A 27,807-nucleotide genomic window follows, 5' to 3' on the forward strand; every position below is an offset into this window, starting at 1 on the left:
GGGAGATGGATATGGTAGATTTGTCAGACAAGTCCTGATGCAGGTTTCGATTTCCTGCTTTCCTGACTTCTGAACTCTGCAGACTATTTTGATATGTTGCACTTAAAATACATTCATGTCCCAACAAAAAGGTTAGGACTCAAGCAGAACTGCAGGCAAAGTAAACTCGTTGAGGGGTAGACTACAGTTAAGTCACTAACAGAGATTAAGGGACTCTCAAGTACGGGGAGTAGAGTTATGATCTCCCAGAAAGTGATTCCATGTGTTTCTGCGGGTGAGCCTCCTGCTGCCAGAAGGTGTTGCTTATGGAGGTCAGAAAAGGGAATTTCTTCTCTTGGAATTGTACAAAAGCAGAACCAAAAGGGAATCTTTAATGTATACGTATTTGTGAATTGGGGCTAAGGGTTTTAATAACAAACTTGAAGTCTGTTTCACATGTATGCCTTACAGTTGGCAGGAATGATTATTTTTCCTTCCTCACCTAAACTAAAAATCTCAAACACTCCTGTCACCTGGACATCCATATGATCTGGCTAGTAAATCACCAGTCCCTAAATCAAGCTTAAGGAGAAGCCGTGCAGCAGGAGCGGCGACGGACAGCTGATGGTGACACTTTAAACTGGGCCCCCACCAAAGTGGGCTTTACTTGGGAAACCGTGTGAAAGCCATGTCTGGGGATGTGATGAGCCATGCTGGAGGCCTGTTCTCAGTTCCTGGCGTGTCACTCCTTGCCTGTGGGGACAGTGTGTGGCTCTCTAGGTTAGGACTCTGTCTGTGATCAAGAGGTTGATGGTTCAAATCCTATTTCTGGAGAAGAAAAGCCAGTTTTAGGCCTGCAACCAAGGTCCTTAACCCCAGTTCCAACAGTGACAGTCCAATGCTGCTCTCTGATCCTCTGTGTCATTTTGTTTGCTAAATATACAAAGGATCACAATTAAACAAGCATTTTATAGGCATGGCCTATAATATGTATTGTTTGCACCATTTTAAACAAATTGGAAAAAAGAACATTTATTAAAGTAGCATAATACACCAAACTAATGTACTTTTTTTTTATTAATATACAAAATATAAAATTTCAAAGCAATAATGAAATACAATAGTTAAATAAGAGCAAAGGTAACAATGTAGGATTTAACTATCCACAGTGGTAGGGTTAGTGCACCTGCCCCCTCCCGCACTGTATGTAACGTTTGGGGGTAAATCTGGGTGACTGAGTCACAAAAACAAACTACGATTTGCTGATGGAAAACGCTGGAATCTGCTGTCGGTGACCCACGATGACAGGCAGTGGGTGAGAACACTGCTCTGTCAAGCCCACCTCCCCTGACATAGAAAAGGCTCGCCTCCCAACACAGCAAACCAAACCTTCCCATCAGCTGTGGTGGCCTATCGCATTACCCTGAGAAATGTATACGCTACACTCTGGCTGCAAGCGTTAGCAGCCACTATTGCGTCGCATGAAAGCGTGGCCCCTGACTGGAAACTGCATCCCGAAGAAGGCCAACGTTCCCACGGTGATCTCACATGGGCCCTGCACCTTGAAGCCACACTTCTCATAGAAAGGCACCAGGAAGTCCTCGCACATCAGCATGGCCCGGCGCACGAACGGCAAACAGCGCAGGTACTGCAGGTAGCGCCACATCAGGATGGAGCCTTTGCCCTGCTGCCGGAAGGTTCTGTGCACCGCCAGCACGTGGATGTGGACGGTCGTGCCATGGGGCTTATGCAAGGTCAGTGCGTCCTGCAAAGGTAGAACAGCAGTGGTGAGCATTAGATTATTAAGTGCCAACCCAAGCAGGAAGCCCAGGTATCAGAGCACCCAGAATATCTTGCTATATCTTTGCCAGTAATATTAAACCTTTAGACATTATATTTTTCACTGATAATTATTAAAATGTTCTCTGGAAATTAGCTGGGACATCCCATAAAACACACTGTATATTAATAAAGAAAACAACTTGGCATGGTAAGTTGCTTCTGAGTTTCACAAAAGGCTTTTGAAACCTTTAAAAGACTTCTGACCTTTAAAACACAACTTTACTCCAGACTAATATAGACCTAGAGCAGATAAATGGTGTTGGAAGATGGATGGACTTAAACTTCTTAAATGAAGACCCCTGAGAAAACTGTTTAGCAGCATTTTTCAGATGGCACACATACATCACGTGTGAGACGGATGGAAGCTTACCATATTTAGCTTCTCTTGGTCCCATAATGATCCTATGATGAAAGCCACTAGACGTCCCTCCTCAAACCAGCCCAGAGACAGTTCTGGGCACAGGTTGAGGAAATGACGGACCTCATCCAGGTAAAGAGGACACTCTCCGGACACTGAGATGAAAGCTGCAAGGAGCCGTAATCAACACGCAGACAAGTGTCACAAAAGTGTTACAAACCAGGCGTGACAATTTCATAGGCCACTTCCGTGACAATATGGATACTTGGTGGAAAAAAAAAAGTTTAAAAGCTGTTAGACATGTTCATGATGCCACGGATCGCCAAGTAACAAAACAGCGCAGAAAGGTTTTATTGGAATACGCCATATTACACGTGCCATATAGGCCTATGTATTTAAGAATATCCTTTTCGTTAAATATGTTATACATGCAGGGTCGCCAACTTATGCATCTGGCGTGACACGCTTTCAGACTCACACGAGAAATCTTACGGCAAATCTATATTATTCCATTATAAACCTAAATTAGCTACATCAAAAGCGTTGGGATAGTTTGCAAACCCTACAGACTATTTGCAATGTAATAAAACTGACATACATGTAAATGCGTGTGCAGACTTGTCACGCCAGCCAGCTGACCAAAGTTGGCAACCCTGATATGTGCATATACCTTAAAATAAATTAGAAACAGAAAAATACTTAAAAAATAAAAACACTAGTGGCCAAAATTGTGGAAACAATTTTTAGAGACTGCAGAACTTTATTCAGCTGTTGCTCCGGTTACTTATTTAATCGTCCACAGTATGATATTCGTGAAATTCTTTGTTTATATTTTATTATGGTTTATAAACATTAGCGCCTGTATTCGTGTAGTAATTTTTAAAACGTAACGTCAAAAATGTTAGGTGTTTCCTTAATTTTGGCCACTAATGTATTCGAATGAAATATGCTATGAATAGAGAATTAAATAGGTAACTTACCCTCCCTTTCGATCTCGAACACGCTAATTGCGTCCTCCGGACTGAGGGAGCGAAACTCGCTGGCAGGCAGTGTGTGGCGGCGCTGGCGGCCCGGGGAGATGGGGGGGCTCATGTAGACGGGCTTCAGGAAAGGCAAGGTGCTCACTACCGACATATCGGCAAATGACCTTCCGAAATGTTCGCTTCCTTCACGCCTGGAGGGTTGATGGTCCTGCACAGGATCTGTGGAAAGTTGTGGATGCGATCAGCGCCGCTGCGTCGTGCCGAAGCGCCAGAGGCATGTGAGAAGAAGGACGGCGAGTCGCGGGTATTTATAGCCTCTCGCCCCCTGCGATTTGTCCTTAAGCACCGTTAGTCATTAGCCCACATCAAGGTGCTTGACACATCTGGCATTTAGTTTGAACGCCGCCCATAACGAGCAGATTATATTCCTGCATAAACAACAAAAACCATATATATGTCCAAAGGAGTGGAAAAGAGCGTTCAACCTAGATATAATTAATTCTGAATTGCCTGCGAAAGTCTATGACGGTGATTGGAACTGTAAATAGGTCATATAACTTGGACGAACAGTAGAACTGTGTGTGGAACACAACTCGCATAAAGCATAGTACTGGGCAGAACTATGGGGTTGAGCATAGTACATAGAACTAAAATAATTCATGAGCAATTGATAAGTTAATGAACAAATATGGAATATGAGAATTATTCCATGCAAGACAAATGCAATACAAGTAGAATTCAGTTCATCAGTTTAAAAATGTGATGCTCGCGTGTGCAGCAGTGGTACCATTGAAGAAAGACATTTTCTTTCCGTTTTCTACATGCCTTTGTGTTTCCTAGTTAATTTGCTTGTACTTGTAGCAAATAACAAGACGCCTATCATGAAATACATACATTAGGTAATATCATACTGCTTTATAAGTCCTCTGTGAATCTGACCACTGTAGAGCAAAGACTTTGAGCTTAATGATGAGATGAAATGTACATGAAATACACTCTCAGAAAAGGGGTAAAATAACTGTACCTTTGCTTGTGACTGGGGGTGTACCTCTGTAATTGTACCATTTAAGGTACACTCTGAGAGTGTAGTACTTTGTGTATAAACTGGGCTCCTAATTTTATAAGGCAGAAGTCACATTTCAAGATGTAATAGTACGTAGTGTGTAACACATGGGTACAAAATGTCTATTATATTACAGAGACAAATAAAAACAGACCGAGGCTGAACCACATCAGGAAGTCAAACCAGGGGACAGCAGTGTACCAATAAGAAAGTTACTCAGCGAGAGCGAGAGAGAGAGAGAGAGAGAGAGAGAGAGAGAGAGAGAGAGAGAGAGAGAGAGAGAGAGAGAGAGAGAGAGAGAGAGAGAGAGAGAGAGAGAGAGAGAGAGAGAGAGAGAGAGAGAGAGAGAGAGAGAGCATGAGATCATCATATTGATCAGAACTATATTTTATGTTACGGCCAAGACAGACCACTTCATACATTTTAAAATAGCTGTACCTTTGTCAGTGAATCACATGAACACAGTCTCTCAGGAAAGTTGGTGTTCACCCAGGTCACACTCTTATCTATCCCAAAATCCTGGAGTACAATGTGCTCAACTTATTGTAAATCAAGGAACTGCCAATCACTCATTCAAATAAAAAGAACCTAAATATGGAAGGAGAGAGATTCTATATCTATTCTATTTGTTAACAAAACTGCCTGTAATTCAAGCACGGAAAAGACACGTTACATCGGATATCTGAAGTGTATAAACGCGTTACAGCTGTACTACAGCTATTTCATTTCATTGACCTTATCGGTTTTGCATAGCCGTGGACCTCCTGACACTCCCGTGCTATGCACTGCACTCGGTTACTGACACCATGTGGCGAAAATCCTCAAAGCACCTTTTAATGATGGAGCGCGTATGTAGTAACAAAGTAAACATCAGCATAGTTTAGATTCTCACCATTGTAATACAGTTGAAGTCGATGCAAATAAATGATACACTAAGATAACAGTAATCGGAAGCCATTAGTTAATTCGAAAAGTAAACTGACTTGGAGGTGGGTTATAGTAACCGCAGCACGTGGAAATGGCCAATACCGTTATTAAAAGACACAAAATGTATGTGATTAGTTAACATTTCTCTTGTTATTTCTGGGCAATACCATGTAAATGATATAGTTAACGTGATGCGTGATCAAATTTTATGCATATATTGCAAATATATACAAAAATGTAATCTTTCTAGATGTTACAAGATACCATTGACCTCAGCATACTTAGCTGACTCTTACTCGCGCGGTTTACAAGCGTACAGCTGGGAGGCGAAGTAAACGCGAGTCCCGGCGGGATGGCACCGAGTCGAGCCGAGCCGAGCCGAGCCGAGCCGAACTAAGTCGAGCCATACCGCGGGCACGCCGTCGCACCGCCGCCAGGATACGCAGCGCTGACGTGTCGACGTAAACACGTGCGGCTCCCTGGTAACAGGTTTCTCTTTCTATTTTTTTCGTCCCTCCCTCCATCCCCCCTCGCTCTTTCTCAGCATTCCCTGACAACAGCAGCGATGGCGGAACCCCCAGCATCGGGAGCGACAGATGCACCATCCTCGCCTCCGACTCCGGCCCTTTCTCCTGCAGTCAGTCCGGGCTCGGAACCTCCTTCCATCGCGCTTTCTCCCTCTGCGGGCGGTTCCCAGCGACTGCTCTTCTCCCACGACCTGGTGTCCGGTCGCTATCGCGGTTCGGTCCGGTTCGGCCTTGTCAGAATGATACACGGCGAAGAGGATTTCGACTCCGACTCGGACATCGACGGTGATGGCGGAGGTGGCGGCGGGGGCGGCGGCGGTGGTGGAGGCGGCGGCGGCGGCATTGCCGGTAGCTCCGATACCGAGAGTGGGGCGGCGGACAGCAGGGCTCGGCCCCTGGGACGGGGCTACGTTCGTGTGCAGTGGTACCCAGAAGGAGGAAAGCAGGACATCCGAGAGACGAAGGTAATACTGCCATGTGGCATCGATCGCAAAAGAAAAGAAATCTGGCAGGTAGATCGTTAACCTAATGTTTTGATGTGTCTGTATGTCTGTGTGTGTGTCACGGCCGGGTACCTGCTAAGCCGCGGCTCGGGTTACAGAACGGTGCCCCGCTGAGCCAGCGGCCAGGTTCCCTGCACGGCCAGAGCCGCTTCTCCAGATCTGTCGGACTCGTGCTCATGCAGCGCTCCATAGCTGTATCGCACTTAGCCCTCTAACTCAGCGAGATGGCCGAAAGAAAGAAAAGGCACTGGCCTGGATAACCGCCGGGAGGTAGCCGCTGATTTCAAGGCGCGCCTGTTAATTTATGGCTGTTTTGAATGGGAATGAATGAATGAATGAACCGACGGACGCCAGATCGCAGATCTTCCTGACAGCGTCCGCGGAATGAACGTAAAAGGCAAAGGAGTGAAATGTGGATCGCACCATTTGTGGGTTTTCTCTGTCCCCGTAAACCAGTTAGCTGGCCGGTGCGGGACGGCGCGCCTCGCATCCCCGCCAGCTTTCAATGGTTCTCCCATCGTGTCATTTTTTTATGTTCATTGTAGGCAGCAGACAGGGCGTTGAATAGCGGGAAATCTTTGACGAAAACAGTCATTAATCTGTACATCTGATGTGATTTTTTTTTTGTAAGAAACTGTGGGCCTCGAGGAAGCTGCCTACCACTCCCTGGATTTTTTTTCCTTTGCTTTGTATATTAATTAAAGTCTGGTTTTGAATCGTGGAAGGTAAAAAAAATGTGCTATAACAGTTTTTCCTTGGATGATCGTGGTTGCATCACGGCGTCACCACATGGAAGAACAATGGTTGTTGGCGGCGCTGGGAGACGCAGGCTGTATCTTTGTTAGTACGGGACCGGTATTGACATAACAGTGCCGTACTGCAGTGTAACCACACAGGGAGGACGCTTGGGCATCGCACCAAACAGGCGCTCCTAGACAATGAATCCACTTCCAGAAGATGCTCTTTGAGAAGATGCATTTCTGCTAAATGTTCTAGTTGAGGTTTCTGCCTTTTTACTGCTGTAGCGAGCTATTAATTTATCGTAGCATATTTTGGGGAAAGATTTATTTTTTTTATTTTAATTTGCATCTTCGCATCTCCTTTTGTGTTGCACGCATGGCTAGACTTCCAGACCACCTGCTGCAGCATTCACACATTCGTCATGTTTCTGTCTTCAGGACCACATTCAAAATACTTCTTTATTATTATTATTTTTTGGTTAAAAGTCGATGGCGCCTGTGGTATACTCTTCGCCAGCCGCAGCCCCGCCTCTGCATGCTGCTTGCATGTCTGACAGGCGGTCAGGTGCTTCCGCTTGGTAATGCTTGGGGTTGAGAGCTGTGAGATTCGTTGGAAATGCCGGATCTCTGGATGCTTTTGCTGCTTCTGCGTGAGGAATTTTCCCGGATGCTTCTGTGCCACGGTGCCTTGCATCCATTAAGGGGCTGTGAACTCCTAAGAGTTTGCCAAAGGTCAGGTAGCGTTTAAGGCATGACTGTGTGATTCTTTCATTTCGCTGGAGGATTAGGCGATCTGTGGCCTGCGGCAATTTGTTCATCATTAGCAGAGGATCCAGCCCAACCAGATCAAAGTACCCTTGTCCCACAGCAGAGGCGAAGCAGAAAAGGCAAAATATCCCCCCTCGCAATTCCTTTGTCCAGTTTCCCAAGAAGGTCAACTAAATGCATTAATTTAACCATGTGTCTACTTGAAATACCTTTTTTTTTAAGTAGGTGGCCTACATCAGACTTCAAACTGTAGATAAAACGAGGCTCTTGGAAATGTATATGAGAATGATGTGAGAGTTTTAATCCTCCCGCAAAAAATAACACCTTTATGGCAATTATGTTTTGAATTAGAAATATCTGTCTTAAAAAGCACAGTTTCAAATAAGAGCTTTTACTGAGAGTGGAAGAGGTTGCCAGTGAGGTCTGATTGCTTATGGATCAGTGGGGCTCTGTGGTAGCGCACCGTAATGGGGGGGGCAAGCGTGATTGGCGAGCCCCCACACCTCGGGCACCTACACCCCAAGATGCAGCAGGTGGCAGCGTGCTGAGGGCATGGTAGGGTGAATCCTCAGCACCTCACTCCCTGCTCCCTGACACGGCCGTCAAACCTGCTGAAGCTCGGCTCATCCTGGTTGTTTTTTGGGGGGTTGGGCTGTTAATTATGGAGGTTAGGCCTGGCCACCGGCTCTGCCACTGAGTGAGATGGGGCAGATGGTAGTTATGCTAATAGCCTCTTTTTGTCCTTGGTAAGTGATGGGTGCCTCCTTGCTCCCGCCACATTCGGCGGCGCTGTTTTCCAAACGTCCGCGTCCGTTTATTCCCCCACCCACTGCGTGTGTTGATTTGGCAAACGCTGGAGGACTGCTGTTTGTTTGTGGATTGGCTGTGAAGATCCAGGGTAGCTTTCAGGAGGCCGTGTGCGGCCCAGCCTTTGGTGTTGCTGTAAGCATGTTCCTCCTTGCTTTAGGTACAGCCTTTGGAGATATTTGGGGTGCTGCGGTAGGGTGTTGTCCTCATTAGCTCTTACCGCCTTTGCATCCTCCTGGTGCCTTGTGGGTAATGTGTTCAAACACGCCCGATAGTTTTGCTTGGTCATCTGCCTGTCCTGGCTCCACTGTGACCAACGGGAGGTCCGGCGGGCGGGCGGGCGGGCGCTCTTCATCTGAGTCTCAGCACCCAGCGTGTGCACTCTCTGTCTCTCTGGCACGGTGCCACCGCAGCCCCTGCCCATCCATCTGTGCTGCCTGCTTGCCCTGCCGACTGGCCGTGTGGGCCTGTGAATCCCACGGACGGTCCCGTGCCGATACACGCCACGCCGTCCCGTAAATTCGCGACGCTTGGCCGGTGGTGGAATGCAGACCGTGCACGGCTGACGGGAGAGGAGTAATTAACACCCTCCTATAGGCTAGTAATGGCTCTTTGAAGAGCCTGGGGCTACGACATGCTGCATTATCGTTGCCCCCCGGATGCTGTTTAGTTTTGTCACTCACGGTGGTTCTGCCTTCTAGACTCTGAGCAAGAGCTGCGCTGCTCCTCCGAAGTGTGGCGAGGTGCCACTTTTGACTCCTCGCTCCTATTACCTTTCCTAGCTGTCATGTTTCTGGCAGTTTCATGTTTGTGCGGAGCTGCAGGTGTCAAAGCCTGCAAGCGGAACTGGACTGTGGTGCAGACGGCGATCAGGAGGGGCTCAGGAGAGCGACGTGGTTCTGAATGCCGTGGCCTGACAGCACTTTTGGCTGGGGGCTCCTCTGGGGAGCTGTCTTTGGCATTAGGTGACGCTCGTGCTGAGGGGAGACGCGACGCTCGTGTTGAGGGGTAATGAATATGGGTGTCCTGTAGCTGGCTACTGTAAGCATACTACTGTAGATTTGCACACTAATAGAGAGGCATCATTTGGCACCTCCTCCTCTTCCTCCTCCTCCTCCTCTCCCCTTGGGAAGTCTGTCAGATGATGCAAGCTGGTGATGTGATGAGGTAATGCAAAAAGGTTTCTTCCCTCAAGGTAATGGATCTGATTCTCATAAACTCGCACACAGGGGATTGGGCCCCATCACTGTCGTCATCTATCCCACTCCCAGGGTGGGGGTTGGGCTCAGAGGCTGTTGTGCTGGCCTCTCTGTTCCTCTTTTACTGCTGCCGTAAGAAATATTTTCATAGTAAATTAATTCAGACAAATTAGGTTTTTTATTTTATTTATTTTTTTGGAATGGTGCGGAAGCGATTGTCAGCAGAGACCCAGGCCTGAAGGGTCCAGGACCGTGTGGTACTGGAGACTGGAGGCTTCCGGAAGGCAGGGGGTTCAGTGAACAGAAGCGGTTAGTCATTGTGTTCATTTGTGCTGCAAATCAAAGCAGATGTGCTCTATTTGGTCTGCATCTGTTTATCTGGCATTTTGAAACGGGGAGTTCAACACTGTCATATCCCACACTTCCCCAGCCCCACATTGTGAATCTGCAGATCACCTTTTTTCGTTTCCGTGTGGGTGTTTTGGGGCTCGTACCAACCGACAGCAGCAAAATACCTCCAAATCCTCACCCCGCCAAGAACTCCTCCCATAGCTGAGTCTCTCTTTCTCATGAAGCATGTGTAATAATTTCAGCAGAGGGAGTTTGCTGGAAGGCCTGCCGTTCCCCCTGGTGGCCACCCTCCCCCCACTCATTCATCCATGGTTTCAATGGAGCCAGGCTTGGTTTCCTTCCATGCAGTTCTTTTGACTTGCATACATCATTAATTGGTAGCTACTGGACAGGGAACAGAGTCATGGGGAAAAAGAGCCTTTTCACCACGTCCCTGGGCTCCATTGTTAGTCGTTACAATGTCTATGTGCCGGAGAGGCTGGCCTTGTTTTCCTCATGGTTACCGTTAATTATTAAGTGTCCCGTTTAGCAGCAGCACACACCAGTGACCTTTATTCAGTCGGTGTCTTTTGTGATTGAGTGTAGGGGGATCCAACGCCCTAGCTGCCATGTGACCCATGCCGTCCGGGACAGCTCGAGAGAGACGTCCCATAGCGTATCGGCACACGTCTGGCAGGGAAGCGGCCTTCAGTGACTGGGGGACGCGCTGCCCGAGGTTGGCCGCACGCCGTGTCAGTACATCAGAGAAACACCGTTATCGATTTGGCTATGTTGTTCTGCTCCTACGCGGCTACAGGGCATTGGGTTGCAGCCCGGATAGGGAGCCTGGATATGCAGCCTGCCTGAAGGCCCATCTATGTTATTTTATGTTAGGTTGGTACTGTTGATACTGTTACGTTAGCTAAATACTAATTTCCATCTATTTCCTCACTGCTTATCCAGTTCAGGTACCTGGGAGGACTAGAACCTCACCCAAGTGACACTGGGCTGTGGAAGAGGTACACCTTGCATCGGATGCCAGTTCGTTGCCTACCTGTTAGCTGGGGTTTGGCTCAGCGGGTTAAGCCTCAGTGTTTGTGTTCAGCGGGTCATCGGTTCGAGTCCCAGCCTCAGCAGGATAGTCACGTGTTTGTGGGCCTTTGATCAAGGCCCTTAATCACCAGCTCCAGGGACACCGCATGATGACTGACCCTGCGCTGTGACCCCCACGCTTACTCTTACCAGCCTGTGTATCTGGGTGTCTCATGAATGGGGTAGGCGAGTCATATTCTTTGGGGGAATAGTAAAGTATCGCTGTTCTGGGGGAGGGAGTTTAGCACCCCGAGAGAATCGGCGCACCTCCACCAACCAGAAATTTTTATGGAGATAATTTTGACTGTCCCGGGCTTGTTTTCTAGAGGTCGTTCCATATGTTGGTCCAAGATATGAGAGATAATGTGAAAAAGAGAGATTACTGTCATCTGTTGCTGATGCCTGTAACTGAATCATGTAGATCCCTTTGCTGGTGAGAAATAAGGGTATTTATAGACGATTAGCAACAGTGAGGAATTCTGTTGGATGCTGGATGGCAGAGGTCTCAGACATCAGCTCACTGGCCCTGTTCTGTCTGCCGATCCGGGGGAAAGGTCTGTGGAGAGACGGAACCAAAAGCAGGGATATCTCGGCAACATTCCCAGATAGCTAAGGAACATTTCCGGAATGTAAATGTGTATTCTCCTGTTCTTTCTCTCTGGAATTGACCTCCACCCCACTGGAGCGCATGGGAGGCGTCACCCCCTTTTTCAGAAGGAGAATATTTAGGCAGAATAGTAGGAGGAGCTCTTGAGTGAAGGGCCTGACTCCTGTTTCTGTTTGTTTATGCTGTTTGTCTTGTATATAGCTGTGTGGAGACTGGCTTTCCAAAGGGTACTTTGCTAGTTACCTCTGTCCAATGCTGCCTTTAGTTTTGTCCTCACCGGTAAGGCAAACGTTTGAGGGAGTGAAGCGTTTTCCCGTCTTTTATCGTTCCCTGTTGATTCCCTGCTGATTCACACAGGCATCTTTAGAGACGCCTCCCAATTTAGGACCTCAGGCCCCTCCTCACCCACACTCACAATAATCTGTGACTTCTAGGCCTCTGCTTGCTACTAGGTGTAGATCTGAGCTCAGCAGCCGCAGAGATGTTGGGTATGTGTTAATCTGGGCAGGTCCCTTTAATACTCCCCCCCCCCCCCCCCCCCCCCCCGAATTGCCATCTCACCGAAGTACCCTGTCTCTGAGCACCTTGAGGTGCCTGTCATCCGACTGTGCCGCTTTCAGAAAAAGGCGGAGGTCCTTTTCCAGGCACGGAACCCAAACCTCTGATGCGAAATGACTCCGGTCAACATAAATTTTCCGCCCTCATGTCAGTGTTTTCGTTTTAACTTCATCAGCGGCTGTGCCTTGCTGCTGCATGCAAATATATTCTAATTTTTTACTGCACATAGGTTCATGCTTTTTCCCTATCAAGTAAATTACCCTGAAGTGAAGTGATTTGTTCAGGTAGCTCACTGAAAGAAGTCATGCGTCATGTTGTGCATCACTTGTACCCAAACCTGACAATCTGCTGCTGTGCTGTTTACCGTTTCTCTTTGCTTCATTTAATGTCCTTCACAGCATAGTTACCCCGAAGTGTTTATCAAATGACCCTGGACTGAATTGGTACAGACTGGTAGTGTAGATCAGGGGTGGGGAGCCTGTTCTGTGGAGGGTCGGAGTGGCTGCAGGTTTTTGGGATGGCCTCTCAATCAGCCAATGACAGTGGGTTCCCAGCACTGGACTTGAGGACCACTGCTTTATTATTGGCTGATGGAGAGGCCATCCCAAAAACCCACAGCCTCACCAGCTGAATCAGGTTCCCCACCCTTGGTTTAGATGTTGGTTTTAAGTCTGATAGCTTGTGGTCTTTTTTTTTCTTTTCTTAATGGCTCATCTCCGCCGTCTGCAAGAGTAATTATTCCCTTTTCTCAGACGACCCGCACAGCATGTGTTTGTTTCCAGTTCAGCTGAGCTCATTAATTAATGACACTAACCTTAATTAGTAATTAATTTGCAAGTGAAGTCTAAGTATGACTTGATAAAGCTATTATTTGAACAAGTCGTCCTAGGGTAAGAGTTTTTGCTGGGGTGAGTTATTGGGAGACGTCATCCCTGGGTTCGTGTGTGTGTGTGTGTGTGTGTGTGTGTGTGTGTGTGTGTGTGTGTGTGTGTGTGTGTGTGTGTGTGTGTCATTATAAATACCTCATTTTGATAACTAATGCTTACGTGGGCAGGTCCCCAAATCCACAGTTCAGAATATAGGTGTTGATGATAGTTTTTTTAAATTGTATTTCCATAGAGTAATAGCTTGGGGGGGGAAGCAAAAGATCTGAAGTGTTTCAGGCAGGAGTTACTTCACTGTTTAATCTGGAAGGTGTGTCTCAAGGTGCCCCCTCCATCCTATAATCAATACTTTGCCCAAGAAGCTGCACACACTGGGGACATTGTGATGGGTAGGTGCAGTGGAGGCAAGGTCTTATGCACAGAGTCCTACCCAGAGCCGACTTGCACAGGTATTTTATTCTTTAGCCACTTCCTGGGTAAAATTTCTAAATTAATAAGCTTGTGAATTGGAAGCTCTGGACTTGAGGCCAATTCTAAGGCAGATTATGTGGTGGGGAGGCATGGTGTTGGAGTTCTGAGGGTCTCCTCTTCCTGGAAGGTAGGTCTGGATTCAGAAGGTCAGTTGAACAGACGCTCAGGGTTGGTAAGTTAGTCCTGTAGAGGAATTTTTATTCTGTACTCAATGAAGGACTTTTTAAAAAGGGGGAAGATGTGAGATTTTTTTTTCTCTCTCTTTCAGAATTTAGGCCTTGACCCTGGCGTCTTGCATTCTTCTCCTCGAAAATGTTTTCTGTGCTTTTGGAGTGAGTGATATACTGTTCAAAGGAGAATGAAACCTTAACAGTTCCTTTAACTTTGAGTTTCGCTTCTGCAGCGTGAAGGTCAAGAAAATGTTTTGACAAGTATTGTCTATTGCTGAGGTATCTGCACAGAACCATTGGAGTCCTTGAGGAGGCTTTTGTATGAGTGCATGAGAGGATCAAGGTGTCTTGCTGAGGGATACTAAGGTCAGATACGTAAACAGAAAGTTTGCTATCTGTTGGTTATCATCTGGTATGTTTAGGGGCTGGCCTACTATTGTACTTAAGTACCTATTCAAATGTATGAGGCTTCTACATCAGGGTGTCACCAGTTCTGGGGTATGAGGGACGCCCTGTAGACTGTAGATTGTGGAGCAAACTTATCCGCAAAGTGTGTGTGTGTGTGTGTGTGTGTGTGTGTGTGTGTGTGTGTGTGTGTGTGTGTGTGTGTGTGTGTGTGGGTAGGTTCTGGGGATAACGTTTACATCAGCTGTTCAAACCCAGGTGTGAGGACCCTTCAGCCGATCAGTCCTCTAATTAATAAACTCATTATTTAGTTGCAGCGACCTCCCGCATACACAGCGGACTTTTCTGGATAAGATTGTCCACCCCTACTGTAGACTGTAGTGCTGTGCTTAAAGTGTAACCCTGTGATGAACCGCTCCATACAGATTTCAGGCTGGCGGATTGATTTCCCTGGCAATGGTGTGATCCCAATCTCTGGAAAACCATATTAACTGATTAGGATTAATTATAGGAAATCAAATCTTATTTGAATGGAGAAGCTGTCAAATGCAAAAGCAGCGGCGTCTGTGTAAAGTGTAATCGGTTCCCGCGTGGGGCCTTCACTGCTACCCTTCTAAAGAATGTGTAATATGAGCCTTCCATTGGCTGGTCTGCTAGGTCTGTGTTATTGATGGATGGGTGGTATACGGGACAATACGGCATGCGCAGGGATGACTGCGGCAGGCAGGTTGGTGTGCTGGACCTCTTTGCTTGCCTGCATGATTGGTACTCATCCAGGTTCCCGTGGTGACCGGAGAGGATCATTCTTATCAGCCTCGTCTTCAAGTCTTCAGGTTCCCGTTTGCTGGTCATTCCAAGGGAAGGGGAGGGGCCTTTAGCTTTAGGCCAATGGAATTTGATGTGAGAACAGTGTGGGCGGGCCTACATCTAACATGACAGAACGGCACCAATAAATGTCCTGCTTCCCACCTGCTTATTCTTCTGTCTAAACATGAGCTAAGGGTGGAGTGGCCTGATTCGGTGTCATTATTGTCAGGCAGGAAATTAAGCAGACACCATCTGAGTATGAACAAGTCATTATAATGATACTGATGTCTTTATACACGGGTCATTGTGACCAGTAATTGAAATTTCCACATCCTGTCTGCAGAAACCCTGTAAGATAAATAGCCTTATTTCATTTTTAAATGCTGTCATGGTACAAATGTTATTAATGAAGGATGCGAGTCGTGTAGGACACTAGTGTATAACTGGCTTACAGATCACACAGTCTCCCTCCCAGATTGAAGCCCTATGCTTCAGTGTGCTTCACCATGCTTCACTGTTCTTCACCATGCAGGTTTGAGCATTACTTGCACTTTGGGGCCACTCTTAAAAATACGAGACTAGGTGCACAGGAAGTCGAGTTCCTGCAGATTCTGTGATGCATCACACACTGTAGTCCCGTTGGTGGATATTTTTGACTAAGGACAGCCGGATGACATACAGGGACTCCTGTGGAGGTTGGCATGGTGCGTTTAGCCCGGTGACCACTGCGCTCGTGGGCCCCCTCCTCCAGACAGGTGCTGAATGACAGTGAGGGTTTATTACTGCTTTGGCCTGTGAAAACAATAGTGCATTCCAGGTAATGATGCAGGGATGATTGTGTCACCGTCATCGTTCTTCCTCTTTCCTTTTTCAGTTGAAACTCGAGGACCGATCCATCGTGCCCAGGGACATCGTGCGGCGTATGCATGCCAACGTAGGTATCTGTGATGCCTGTGTGCATTTTTAACCTGTCAGCATGTAGTGCATGTCCCACCTCCCGCAGGCCTGTTTTGACGCTGACTCGTTGGTGCGTATCCCCCAGGACAGTCAGTGTGGCACGGTGATCGACATCAACATAGAGTGTGCGGTGAAGCTGGTAGGAACCAACTGTGTCCTGTACCCCGTCAACAGCAGAGATCTGCAGCACATCTGGGTGAGGGAGATGAATCACATGCCAGACAGTAGAGCCTGTAGCGAGGTCCCTGATGTATGTATGTGCAACTTGGGATTTCACGAAAATGTCATTCCTGTAATAGACTGGCACTGTGGTGTGACCTGCCTTTCTCCACCTTTTTGGATGCAGTCTTTCATGTATGGAGACTACATAGCCTACGACTTCTGGTTGGGTAAAGTGTATGACCTGACCAACCACATCATTCTGAAGCTTTCCAATGGATCCAGGTAGCGAAGCCTCATTAGGAAGTTGTAACTCTGAGCTGTCAGACAGCCCCCCCCCCCCCCGCCCCCATCTGCCTGAATCCTGAACGATGCTGGTTTTCTTCCTCTCTCCGCTCTCTGCAGGTGTTCCATGAGCGTAGAGGACGGTGCTAAGCTTTATGACGTCTGCCCCCACGTCAGTGATTCGGTGAGGACCTCCCCAACAAACGTTCTTGTCTTGACCTTGCACGGCTGAAATGACTCAGGCGCAGATCATCTTCCAGCTTGAAGGATCGGTCGCCTCTTATAGTTATTCAATCAGCAAGCAATGATCTGTGATATTTGTCAGCTTCCCACCACAAGCTCCCGTCTAAAATGTTGTGCCGGGCCGGGAGGCAGTTTAGTCTGACACCAGGATGTGAGAAATGGAGCGAGGATACCCAGGATTAGCAGTGTGCCGTCCTCAGAGAAGCTGCCGGATGTTTTGTCAGTAATTTTAGTTGGCGGAGGTTCAACTGTTATTGCCTTGCTACCAAACTGGTCGTTCATTGGTCGACATTGCTGGTCGTTCATTGGTCGACATTCCACATTGCAGACATACGAGTTAGACTTTTAACTAACTTTTTTACTTAGTTAATGAATTATGAATCCGTGCTCTTTCCTTAGGGGCTGTTCTTCGATGAGGCCTACGGTTTCTACCCAGGCCAGGTGCTGATCGGACCTTCCAAAGTGTTCTCCAACGTGCAGTGGCTTTCTGGGGTCAAGCCTGTGCTCAGCAAGAAGAGCAAGTTCAGGGTGGTGGTGGAAGAGGTGGGACCCTCAGCCAGCTGGCTGCCGGCTTCACCTGGAGGCCATGTCCCTTTATGATTGTTGACTTGAATGCTTCCCTGACCTCTCCCTGACCCGTTTGTGCTGCAGGTCCAGGTTGTGGAGCTGAAAGTGACGTGGATCACAAAGAGCTATTCCCCGAGGGGCACGGACAGCGTCTACCCACCGCCCTCCACGATCACGCAGGAGAACCTCTGCAGGTAGCTGTGTAGCGTGCATGGAGGGTTGAGCAATTGATCGGGATTGCATGGTAGAGTCTTGCCTGCGTTGGATGTGCGTTTACTTTGTCTTGGAAGTGAACGTTCTGGCTTGTAATCGGCAACTGTACGTCTGTTAATCTCTGGCCAGGGTTAAGCGACTGGGCTACTATGACCACACTCAGAGGCAGCTGGGCGAAAGGGCCCTCTACGTCTTTCCCCCTAAAGGTGATGCCACCCGTATCACCTGCGAGGGGCCCGAGGGGGCCCCCATTCTACCCGAGGACCCTGTTGCCCGGAAGGTGTGTCTCGAGGTGCCCCCTCCGTGCTTTTGGTAGCCCCAGAGTATGATTCGAATGTTGCTGGAAGTGTTCTGTCCTCACACTTGTCTTCATGTCAATACTTGCAGTTGATAAAAATGTTTAAGAAAGACGTAGGGAAGAAGACCACCGACCACGCCGATGGACATGGTGCCAGCCAGCAGCTGGCGGAAAAGGCAGAGAGGCCTGAAGGTGATTTTCATTCATTGGAACGTTTAATTGGCATGAAGCTGGCATGATGGGGCAGATTTTGCCAAATGACTGGTCCACGTGACCTTTCCAGGTGAGAAAAAGCCCGAGTTACACCAGGAGCTGGTGACCATCCAGGATAAGGTGGATGCTGGCTGCCTCAACAACGGTCCACTGGAGGCAGATGGGCAGCCCAAGGAGGGCGCCCTGGAAACGGCGGGCGACCCAGACGCGGATGACGAGGCGGCGGATGACACGGACGACACCAGCTCCATGACGTCGTCGGCGAGCTCCACCGCGTCCTCGCAGAGCGGAGGCGTGGGCCCGAACCGCAAGAAGAGCATCCCGCTGTCCATCCGCAATCTGAAGAGGAAGCACAAGAAGAAGAGGACCAAGTTCTCCCGCGAGTTCAAACCCGGAGACCGGTGAGCTTTCATCTCTAATGCTGGACCTGGCCTAGCCAGTAACGGGCACGGCACGTGATGCGAGATGTGCGGTTTTACCGCCGTCTGTCATGTATAATGGACTCTTCGAATAGGAACACTAAATTATTTATGTTGATCTGCTGTTGGCTGCAGGCTCAATGTCAACCATCTTAAGGCCCCTGTAGGATGCTGTAGAGCCCTGAACAATAATAAATGCTAAATATGAAACTTCACACATCTCGTTAACGGGGCAGGATGATGGCTTGTCAGGAGTGCCACTGGTGGCTTTTCTGCTATGTTGTCACTGAACACGTCTCTATCAAGTTATTTTCGAGAACATCAGAGCGACGAATGTTTAGGCAGCAGTTAAGCCCCAGACAGGCTGCTCCTCTAGACCCTTGTTAAAAATAGCTGCCGGTAATAAATCCGGAGGGATGGCGACCTGACAGGGAACTGCGCCGCAGTGTTGAGGGAGGGGCTAAGTAGGTCGAAGGGCCTTTTCCTCAACTGCTGCTTCCTCCTGGCCACACACAGGGTGGCGGTGGAGGTGGTGTCCACCAAGACCACAGCGGACGTCATGTGGAAGGACGGCACCGTCGAGAAGGGGATCCGTTCTAATGATCTCATCCCCATCCAGCACCTGGACAACTACGAGTTCTGTCCCGGGGACTTCGTGGTGGACAAGCGACGTAAGTGTCTCCCGCTGCACTTCTCGTGCTTCTGTCCAAACAGCCTGCTGGGTTTTTATGTTTATAAATACATAAAAGGCAAAGCCTATTTCTGAAATTGAGAACGAGCAAAATGGGGTCTGATCCCCAGTCAGACTCTTAAGAGGAACCTTTATCCAAAATAAGACGGTTTAAAAGTTGTACCTTCACCTGTTTTACACGGCCCAGTGTCTACTGAACAACGCTTGGCATGTTCCTGAATATCCCTTGTGAGATTCTCTTCACCTTCCGCTGCCTTAATCACCATGCCCCCTGCTGGCCTAAAAAGACCGTTCTTAATTTAACTCCATATGTGCAAAGTGTGACTCTGTGCCTGTCTGTGATCCAGCCCAAGCTTCTCCAGACCCTGGGATATATGGGGTCATCCAGTCCGGGGACCACAAAGGCAGGACGTGCGCAGTGAAGTGGGTCAAACTCAATGCCACCAGCGATGATGTGGAGGTCAGTTGCACTTGACAGCTGTCCATGACCACCTTACATCAGATCTGCCAGACTGCTGATTGTTGTTATACATTACCCTCATATAAATAGCCAGAGTTAAGTCAAGTACTTTAGGCTGTTAGATGACATCAAGAGAACGGCAGTTTTGTGTCAGCACTGTACACTGGCTTTTTCGCACGACCAGGTGATCGGCGAGGAAGACGATGTCAGCGTTTACGATATCGCTGACCACCCGGACTTCCATTTCCGCACCACGGACATCGTTATACGGATATGGAGCTCGGAAAACGGCCAGGCCGCCGACTGTGAAAACGAGGTGAGGGAAGGTGCTCTGTGACCGGAGGCGGCTGTTTTGTGTTGTGTGGGGGGGGGGGATTTTGCTCTTGATGGTGGGCCCAAAGCAATTAGCATGTAGTTAATGGTCCATCTGTAATGAAAACGAGCGTGCCTTACTGTCTGTGAGGGTTTGGGACCCATACCCCCCTCCCCGATATCTGCTGCTTTTCAAAAATTACTCATTAATAAACAGCGCATCTCAACACCATGAACCTTCTGTAGTGAAGTTGGCCACAAGCTCAGCAACTGTTTTCCAGGAGGTGAAAATGATCCCCTTGTGTCCGATCCCATCTGGATCCTCCTCCATCTTTGTTAACACGGCAGTGTAGTGCTTTCTCCGCCCCGGCGTGGCCTCTCCCATAGGTGTCCGTTTCCGTAGTTTGGCAGGCGCGGGGTATCTGAGTGAGACTTTGTTTTGGGTGGGGCGGGACGTTCATTTGGAGATGTGTCACAACTGACTGAGCTGAAGCGGCGACAGCGGTGGCAGATTCCGAAAAAGCTAAACGTTCCACGCAGTCGGCCTTGTTATGAGCCGGTTATTTCTCGGTTAGCGATGCGCGACGGGCAGGCGCCACCAGCTGTTTGCGCGACTTCTCAGATGCCTGAAATAGACCGTTCTGCCGTATTTGGCTGCATGTACATTTTGTGAGACTCTGTCAGCATCAGCCCTCCGTCTTCCATCCACGCAGACATCTGTGGGCCAGGTGTCCCGCGTGGACATGAGCAGCAAGGTGGAGGTGGTGTGGGCCGACAACTCCATGACTGTGGTCCTGCCTCAGGTATTCCTCCCTGGGCCTCGTTTTGCCATGTGGCATTTGGGACTCTGGATGGCGAGAGCTGCTCTGCGGGGCCTCGGCTGATCTCTGCATTTTTTTTTTCCTTTTTTTCCTCCCATCTCCTCCACAGCACCTTTACAACGTTGAGTCAGAGATCGAGGAGACTGACTACGACTCGGTGGAAGGCAGCAGCAGTGGGGCCTCCTCTGAGGAGTGGGAGGACGAGAGCGACAGCTGGGAGACGGACAACGGGGTGATGGAGGATGAGCCGCCCGGGGAGACGACCCCGGCTCCGCCGCCTACCAGTCAGGCCGGCGCCCCGCAGGAGGCCAAGGCGGTGATCCAGCACCCTGCCACGGTGGAGGACCTGGAGGGGGCCATCGCCTCAGCCACGCTGGCGGGAGCAGGAGGCGGTGGAACAGGGGCCGAAGAGAAGGCAGGCAAAGAGGGAGCGCCACGGGGCTTCCGGGAGCTAAAGGAGGCCCTGAAAATTCTGGAGAGTCTGAAAAACATGACGGTGGAGCAGCTGTGGACCGGTTCACCTACGTCACCCACCGTGGAGCCAGAGAAGCCCACCAAGGAGAAGAGATTCCTGGATGACATCAAGAAACTGCAGGAGAACCTGAAGAAGACACTGGACAATGTGGCCATCGTGGAGGAGGAACGTATGGAAGCTGTAGGGGAGACGGACAAGGAGGAGAAGCAGCAGGAGCCCCAGACGCCCGTGCGCTCCGAGTGGCCCAGCGACACACCTGTTCTCTGCCAGCAGAGCGGGGGCAAGCCGGGTGTCACCTTCACCAGTGCCAAGGGGGAGGTCTTCTCTGTGCTCGAGTGGGCACCAGGTGAGCACATCACATCTCCACCTTCCACCTCTCCAGTGTTGTGGTAGCTAAAGCCATTTTTGGGCTGTAAATCTATGGCTGAATGTAAACGCCTCCAATGCATCAGCAGAGCTCATAGAGATTCCCACCCTGTTCTCATTGTGCAGACACTCACGCCTTTAAGAAAATGGAGTTCCAGCCTGCAGAAGCCAAGAAGTTCTTCAGCACTGTGAGGAAGGAGATGGCGCTGCTGGCCACCTCGCTGCCAGATGGTATCATGGTCAAGACATTTGAGGACCGCATGGCAAGTTCCTGCACCTTGAATCCCTATAGTTACTCTTCCGTTGAGTATTTTGCCATGTGACTGCGGGACTGCATTGTCCCCCAGGATGATGCTCTTGATGTTTTTGGTGCCTGTCTGCTCAATGTGGTACCCCCCTCCCCCCACCCCCCCCAAACATGGCAGCCCAGCGGATGAGAGGAACCGTGGGGGTGCTTGTTATACTCTTCTCTCATTTCTTTCCAGGATTTGTTCTCTGCTTTAATTAAGGGCCCCACACGTACTCCCTATGAGGACGGCCTCTTTCTTTTCGACATCCAGCTGCCCAACATCTACCCAGCAGTCCCGCCGCTCTTCCGCTACTTGTCACAGTGCAGCGGCCGCCTGAACCCCAACCTCTATGACAACGGCAAGGTCTGCGTCAGCCTTCTGGGAACCTGGATCGGCAAGGTATGACCCCCCCCCCCAGGATTCCTCTGAAGTGGCTTATTGTGTGTATTCTGCTTCTCATCCCGGTGACCCGGAATGCCAGATAAGACAAGACTGCAAGTGTGATGCATGTCAAGCAGGATCTTCTGGTTTGCCCTGCTCATCAAGGTCTCATCACCCCTATCCCACGTCGTTATCTTTATCTGCAGGGTACTGAAAGGTGGACCAGCAAGTCCAGCCTTCTGCAGGTGCTCATCTCCATCCAAGGTAAGCTGTCAGGTGGAGGCTGCCCCCCCCTCCCCCACTCTTTACATGCCCTCACTCCACCCCCCTGACCTCCGCAGAGCAGGCATAGTAAGGGTTGAGACGTGACCTCCAACCTCATCTTCGTGTTTTGGGTCCCTCTTGAGGATTTTGGCCGGCAGAAGTGTCTGAAAATGAATCTCGCCTTGACGTACCCTTGATCGAGCTTAAATGTCACCCTGTAATTTTCAAAATGCTGAAATTTGAATTTCAGATTCGAAATGCGAAGGTGAAATCTGTTGTGTATGGGGCTCTTATGAATAATGAAGTGATGTATCTGCTTCACCAAGGATGTCTTCGGAAGCATGGACGTGTAGAGGACACGTCGCAGTGTTGGATTCCTTCACGTGTTGAATTGCTTCCCCGTTTTCATCTGTAATCACCTGTGTCTGCGCTGTGTCTTCAGGGCTGATCCTGGTGAACGAGCCGTACTACAACGAGGCCGGGTTCGACAGCGACCGGGGCCTGCAGGAGGGCTACGAGAACAGCCGCTGCTACAACGAGATGGCCCTTATCAAAATGGTGCAGTCCATGACACAGCTGCTGCAGCAGCCTGTGGAGGTCTTCCAGCAGGAGATCCTGGAGCACTTTCATATCAGCGGTTGGAGGCTGGTGCACCGTTTGGAGGCCTGGCTGGAGATAAACGAGGCGGTGGAGCGGGGCTACAGGGGCCGCGGGCCGGAGCGCACGCCGTCGGAGGAGGCGGGGCCGGCGGTCATCACACACGGGGTGCTCTACAGCAGCCCCGGCAGCCTGGAGCTGCGGGAGGAGGAGCTGGAGGACTCGGGCCTGAGCCCCTCCACCACTGCACAGCAGGAGCTCAGCCAGCACTCGGACTGCGAGAGTCCCGCGGCGCCGGGCGGGGAGGCTGGCTTGGGCGCGGGCACCGAGCAGATGGGGAAGAGCCAGCAGGACTCCGCGGGAGGCCAGCCCGCCGTCAGACCAAAGAAGAGGAGGAAGAGCTACCGCAGCTTCCTGCCGGAGAGAAGCGCCTACCCTGACATCGGCTTCCCGCTCTTCCCGCTCTCCAAGGGCTTCGTCAAGAGTGTCCGCGTGGTCCTGCAGCACTACCGCGCCGCCCTGGCTGCCGCCAGCATCCCCGAGCGAAGGGAGGACAAGTAGGTGCCCTGGAGCTCCACAGTGCCCCCTGCTGCCTACACCCCTCTTCCAGCTACTCCCCTCTCCCACACACCAGTGTTGTACAGCAGTGTCCTGCCCCCTCCCAAAGGTAACCAAGCTGTGCCTGGGAGGAAGATTATTACGACTATTATTGCTACTGTTGTTGTTATTATTTTGGTAAATAACCAGTCTGCGCATAAATCTAATCTCTAAATTTAAGTTCCATTGGTGCCCCACCGCAGTAGAGATGTGAATGAAGGTTTCTCCCCCCACCCCCATCCCCAGCTTCACCTTTGTGGGGGCTGCTGCCTGTCCTGCCCTTGTCCCCCTGAATCCTGCTGACATTCTGACCACTCAGGGAGACTTGGACACAGAGCCTGTGCCTTGACGGGAGCATCAGGAGTGAGATGATTCTTGTGTTTTTCTTTATGGAGGACATGGCCGGGGCATACTGGTGTGGCAGGATTTCTGGGGGGGGGGGCGGCAGAGGCTGCTGGGGGTGTCTGGGTGTGGGTGGTGGGGGAGGGTCGGAGCTTCTCTGTGAGGGGCGAGCTGTGCCCTGGAACAAATAGTCTGGCACCACTGACGGTGTGCACTGCTACAGCGCGTCGGGGGGGGGCACCTTCCCCGATGGCGGAAAGGCTCCCCGGCACGGCGCCTTCCGGACATCTCCGCAGCAGCCGCAGAACGCACCGCAAGAGGTGAGGAGCGACCAGCCCATCCTCTGACCTCGGGGCACATTTTCACGCCATAACTCCTTTTTAAAGTCGCGCCCGGTCGTGTCCTCCTCGGCCATCTTCCAGGTTGCTGAACAAGCAGACCTTCAACATGGAGAGCTGGGTGCTTTAAAATCGCTGCAGTTTCTTGTGGGACTGCACCCCCCTTCTATTAAAGTGGTTTAGCCTTTACCAGTGGATCCCTGTAATCCTTTTTGCATCAAAACGCAACACACACACACACACACACACACACACACAAACAAAACAGCTCAAAACAATCGAGTGAGGAGTTTACAAAAAATAGCTTTTCAGCTGGAAAAAGGGTGTGTAACTGGATAGATTAAGTAAATGAAACATGACCTGCGGGTGAATATGAGCACCAGACTGAGGCTTGATACTTTATACCGCTTGTTCCTTTTAAAACTGGTTTGGAATTTTCTGTTTTAGTCTCAAGAACTGGTACATAAATCCATGGGGTAAAGTATGAGCAGTTGCGTAGCAGACTCACACCCTCAGTTTTAAAGTTCCGACTGTCTATCCAGTAGATCACAGCTCCAGTAGATCGTTAATTTAAACGCAGAGGACGCTGCTCTGTGTTCATTCGCTCGCTGGCTTAGTGAGTACACGGAAGTGCATGCTGTAACTGTTAGTGCACCAGTCTGTCCAGGAGGTCTAGTCCCGGAGCTAGATGCCTTACTTGACTTTGTATTTACCAAGGTCTGGATAGTTAGAGAATCATTTCTCCCTCTACATCGCTTATGGTTTCAAGAGCTTTTTGTAAAAGAATTTTAAGTAAAACACTTGTCCCTTCACCTTTAGTTTCATATGTCAGTTGTGTAATTGGCGAAGGGAACAATGTTATGTATTTCAATCACTTTACTTTACTCCCCCCTCCCTTGCTTTTTTTTAACACATCCTGTGCTCTGGGTTAAGGGTCGAGGGAGACTGAAGCACAACTAGAGGCAGGTTTGGTTCCTCTGCGCTAAACCTTGTCCCTTAAACCCCAGTCGCTTCCTCCTTATCAGACTTGCCAGTAAATGTTGCTCTTATGTTGTTATGGCAAAAAACTGCTGTCTAAGCTATTGTCTCTAGTGGTTTGGATTTTTTTTTTAATCTTCTCTTTACATATTCAGCCTGAAAAACTTGAGACTGGGTGTCAGTATTTTTTTGTGAGGTGGTTCAGATATTGCGTTCCTTTCTTGGGCGCCACAAGGGGGCAGTGATTCCAAGCTGATGCTGTCTGAGGGTTTGCACGGTGTGTACAATAAAGTGCAGAAATCCAACTTGACTGGTCTCGCAAGTGTTCTTGAACAATGGGTATCCAGGACATGTGTGGAGACAGTCACTGTTTACATCGAAAACATTCAGCTGGTTACAAATGTTCGCTTCCTTTTCACGCCGCATCCATAAAAAAAAAATCGAACTGGGTGCATTACACAGGCCTTTCCACCTGTTATTGAAAAAAATAATAATAAATCAACCCCCACTCAACTGCTGAGGCTTGATGTGACGCAGGGACAGGGAGTTGCATGACTTCTTTTTATGAAAAAGTGTTGTGCAAAACAAAACAATGCAGTGCGAAGCCTCCTTCTGTTTGTGTGAGGGAGCAAATGGAGGGAAATGGCAAATGTCTTTTGTTTAAACCAAACCTGTTACTCTTAAGCGGTCTGCTTTACCTGGCATGGCGAGTCCAGCTGCCATCTCCCTCCCGCTCTGGCTTCCTCTCACCGTTACGCCGGTTTCCCTGGTACGCATCCTTACTTTATCGTAGTTGCAGTGCCTATGGTGTGTGGTTCCCCCCCTCCCTCAGTATCGCAGCTCGGACTTTTAGTTTTCCAATCTTTGAACAGATAATGTGAAGTTTAGGTTTCAAAAAAGAGGAAATCAAGCACATGAAGCTCTGTAAAAAAAAATAAATAAAAATGTTGGTGTATGTGTACAAAACAAAACCCATATTAAGAGAGATCCAGCCAAAGCATGTTCCATGCCGCTTGAACCCTACAACTGCGGCACACAAGACTTGACTGTATGATGTAAACATTTCACAGTGGCCTGTCTTGGTAAACTAATAAACTATGATTTGTAGCCTGATTCCTCTGTACAGATGTCATGATTATATAAATAATATAAATATAGATATTTAACAAATGTAGTGGAGTGAATGCTTGGGGATATATGTCTGCGGGGTGACGTCTGACTGTTGTTTTACTCTCATGGGTCACTTTTTTTAAAATTTTGTTTGCATTAAGACAATTGTACAAAGTGATGCATTAAAACCTTTGCAAGCCAAAAACACTTGTGTCTCGTGTTGGTTTTATTTACTCATTTGTATGATGCTTTATATAACACTGCCTGCCTATATAGTAATGGAAAAATATAAGTTATGAACATGTGAACTGATTCATCTGCTGTCCTGACGTGAGTCACCTGTCAGTTCTATTGTCACATGATTTGAAGTGTATAGGGCTCAGGTCTGGGGGGGGGGGGGGTTCTCAGACCTGGAACTGACACGTGAAAGATGAGTTTATTTTTTAAAAAAAGTTTATTCAAAAAGAAATAATCCTGTAGAATTTGGCCTTAGGTTACAAAACTAAGGACAATTTGCACGGCTGGAAAAATAGACTTAGGCTTGACACGTCATTTTAACTGAGCGGGAAACACAACAGGCTCCTTCCAGTTCTTTACAGCAGCGTCTGTTTTTCAACAGTGATGTACATCCAGTTGGGGCTGTGGCTGGTTCACTGGGATTCTGTAACCAAGCAGCTTCAGAAATAATCACCCTCCCATCCCATACACACATCCTCCCCTGGGGGGTCACTGGCCCTTGCTGTTGGTCCCCACACCCACCACCACCCCACCCCCCCTTGTTGTCATGGCGATAGGAAACACCCTTGGAAACCTAAAAGCGTAGCGTGACATTTCTGCTCAGGGGGCTGGCTGGCCCGCAGTGCCCCCTGTGGCGGAGACAATGACAGTCCCGAATTTAACACTGAGGCAGGAAACCTTGTTGGTGGTTACGATGACTGATGATGATTTTCAGAGGTTTAAGCTGTTCTCTCCCTTTTTATTCACTCCTTCTGCCCACAGCCTCAAAGTGATATAAATTGATGCAGTTTTTTTTTTTTTTTTTTGGAACAGTGATTTTAAAAACCTAGATAAACCCATTACCCTGCGGCAGGCCGTGGACTGCCATCGCGGGGCACACTGCCAACGGCTGCAGCAGAGAATGCTGAAAGAGCACATCTCGCTCACTGGCTCGCTGCTCGATATGGGACGTGTGCGTCGGGGGGGGGGGGGGGGGGCATAGCCAGCAGGCTGAGCAGGACACCCGCTCCTGCGAGCAAAGTTTAACTGTCACGGTCGCAGTTCACGGCCTGTGGCCCACATGTGCAGTGTGGTGTCATATGCCCTCTGCCTACTGCATTCCAGCTGGTGGGGTGGAGGTTCAAACTGTGTCCACTGTTGTTCCTTCACTTTCAGTGTAGCACTCTGTATTTTC

At 49.2% G+C, this 27,807-nt stretch overlaps 2 protein-coding genes across 2 annotated transcripts; one reads left to right on the forward strand and one right to left on the reverse strand.

The window, feature by feature from the left end:
• Nucleotides 1–461: 461 nt before the first annotated feature.
• On the reverse strand, nucleotides 462–6,353 carry aanat1 (arylalkylamine N-acetyltransferase 1). The gene is made up of 4 exons (XM_049013634.1): nucleotides 6,255–6,353; nucleotides 3,160–3,381; nucleotides 2,192–2,346; nucleotides 462–1,744 (listed from the first exon to the last, which is right to left on the reverse strand). Exons 2-4 carry the CDS (start codon nucleotides 3,311–3,313, stop codon nucleotides 1,439–1,441), a joined length of 615 nt encoding a protein of 204 aa, XP_048869591.1. The 5' UTR covers nucleotides 3,314–3,381; nucleotides 6,255–6,353; the 3' UTR covers nucleotides 462–1,438.
• ube2o (ubiquitin-conjugating enzyme E2O) lies at nucleotides 5,584–24,082 on the forward strand. The gene is made up of 19 exons (XM_049013613.1): nucleotides 5,584–6,143; nucleotides 15,895–15,954; nucleotides 16,063–16,173; nucleotides 16,324–16,421; nucleotides 16,542–16,605; nucleotides 17,064–17,207; nucleotides 17,316–17,425; nucleotides 17,574–17,724; nucleotides 17,832–17,934; nucleotides 18,026–18,356; nucleotides 18,891–19,045; nucleotides 19,413–19,525; nucleotides 19,710–19,841; nucleotides 20,551–20,640; nucleotides 20,768–21,479; nucleotides 21,626–21,762; nucleotides 21,985–22,188; nucleotides 22,377–22,434; nucleotides 22,877–24,082. The coding sequence occupies exons 1-19, from the start codon at nucleotides 5,718–5,720 to the stop codon at nucleotides 23,590–23,592; spliced, it is 3,915 nt and encodes a 1,304-aa protein (XP_048869570.1). The 5' UTR covers nucleotides 5,584–5,717; the 3' UTR covers nucleotides 23,593–24,082.
• Nucleotides 24,083–27,807: the final 3,725 nt, after the last annotated feature.

Source organism: Brienomyrus brachyistius, chromosome 5 (assembly GCF_023856365.1).
Source record: "Brienomyrus brachyistius isolate T26 chromosome 5, BBRACH_0.4, whole genome shotgun sequence".
Classification (NCBI taxonomy): domain Eukaryota; kingdom Metazoa; phylum Chordata; class Actinopteri; order Osteoglossiformes; family Mormyridae; genus Brienomyrus; species Brienomyrus brachyistius.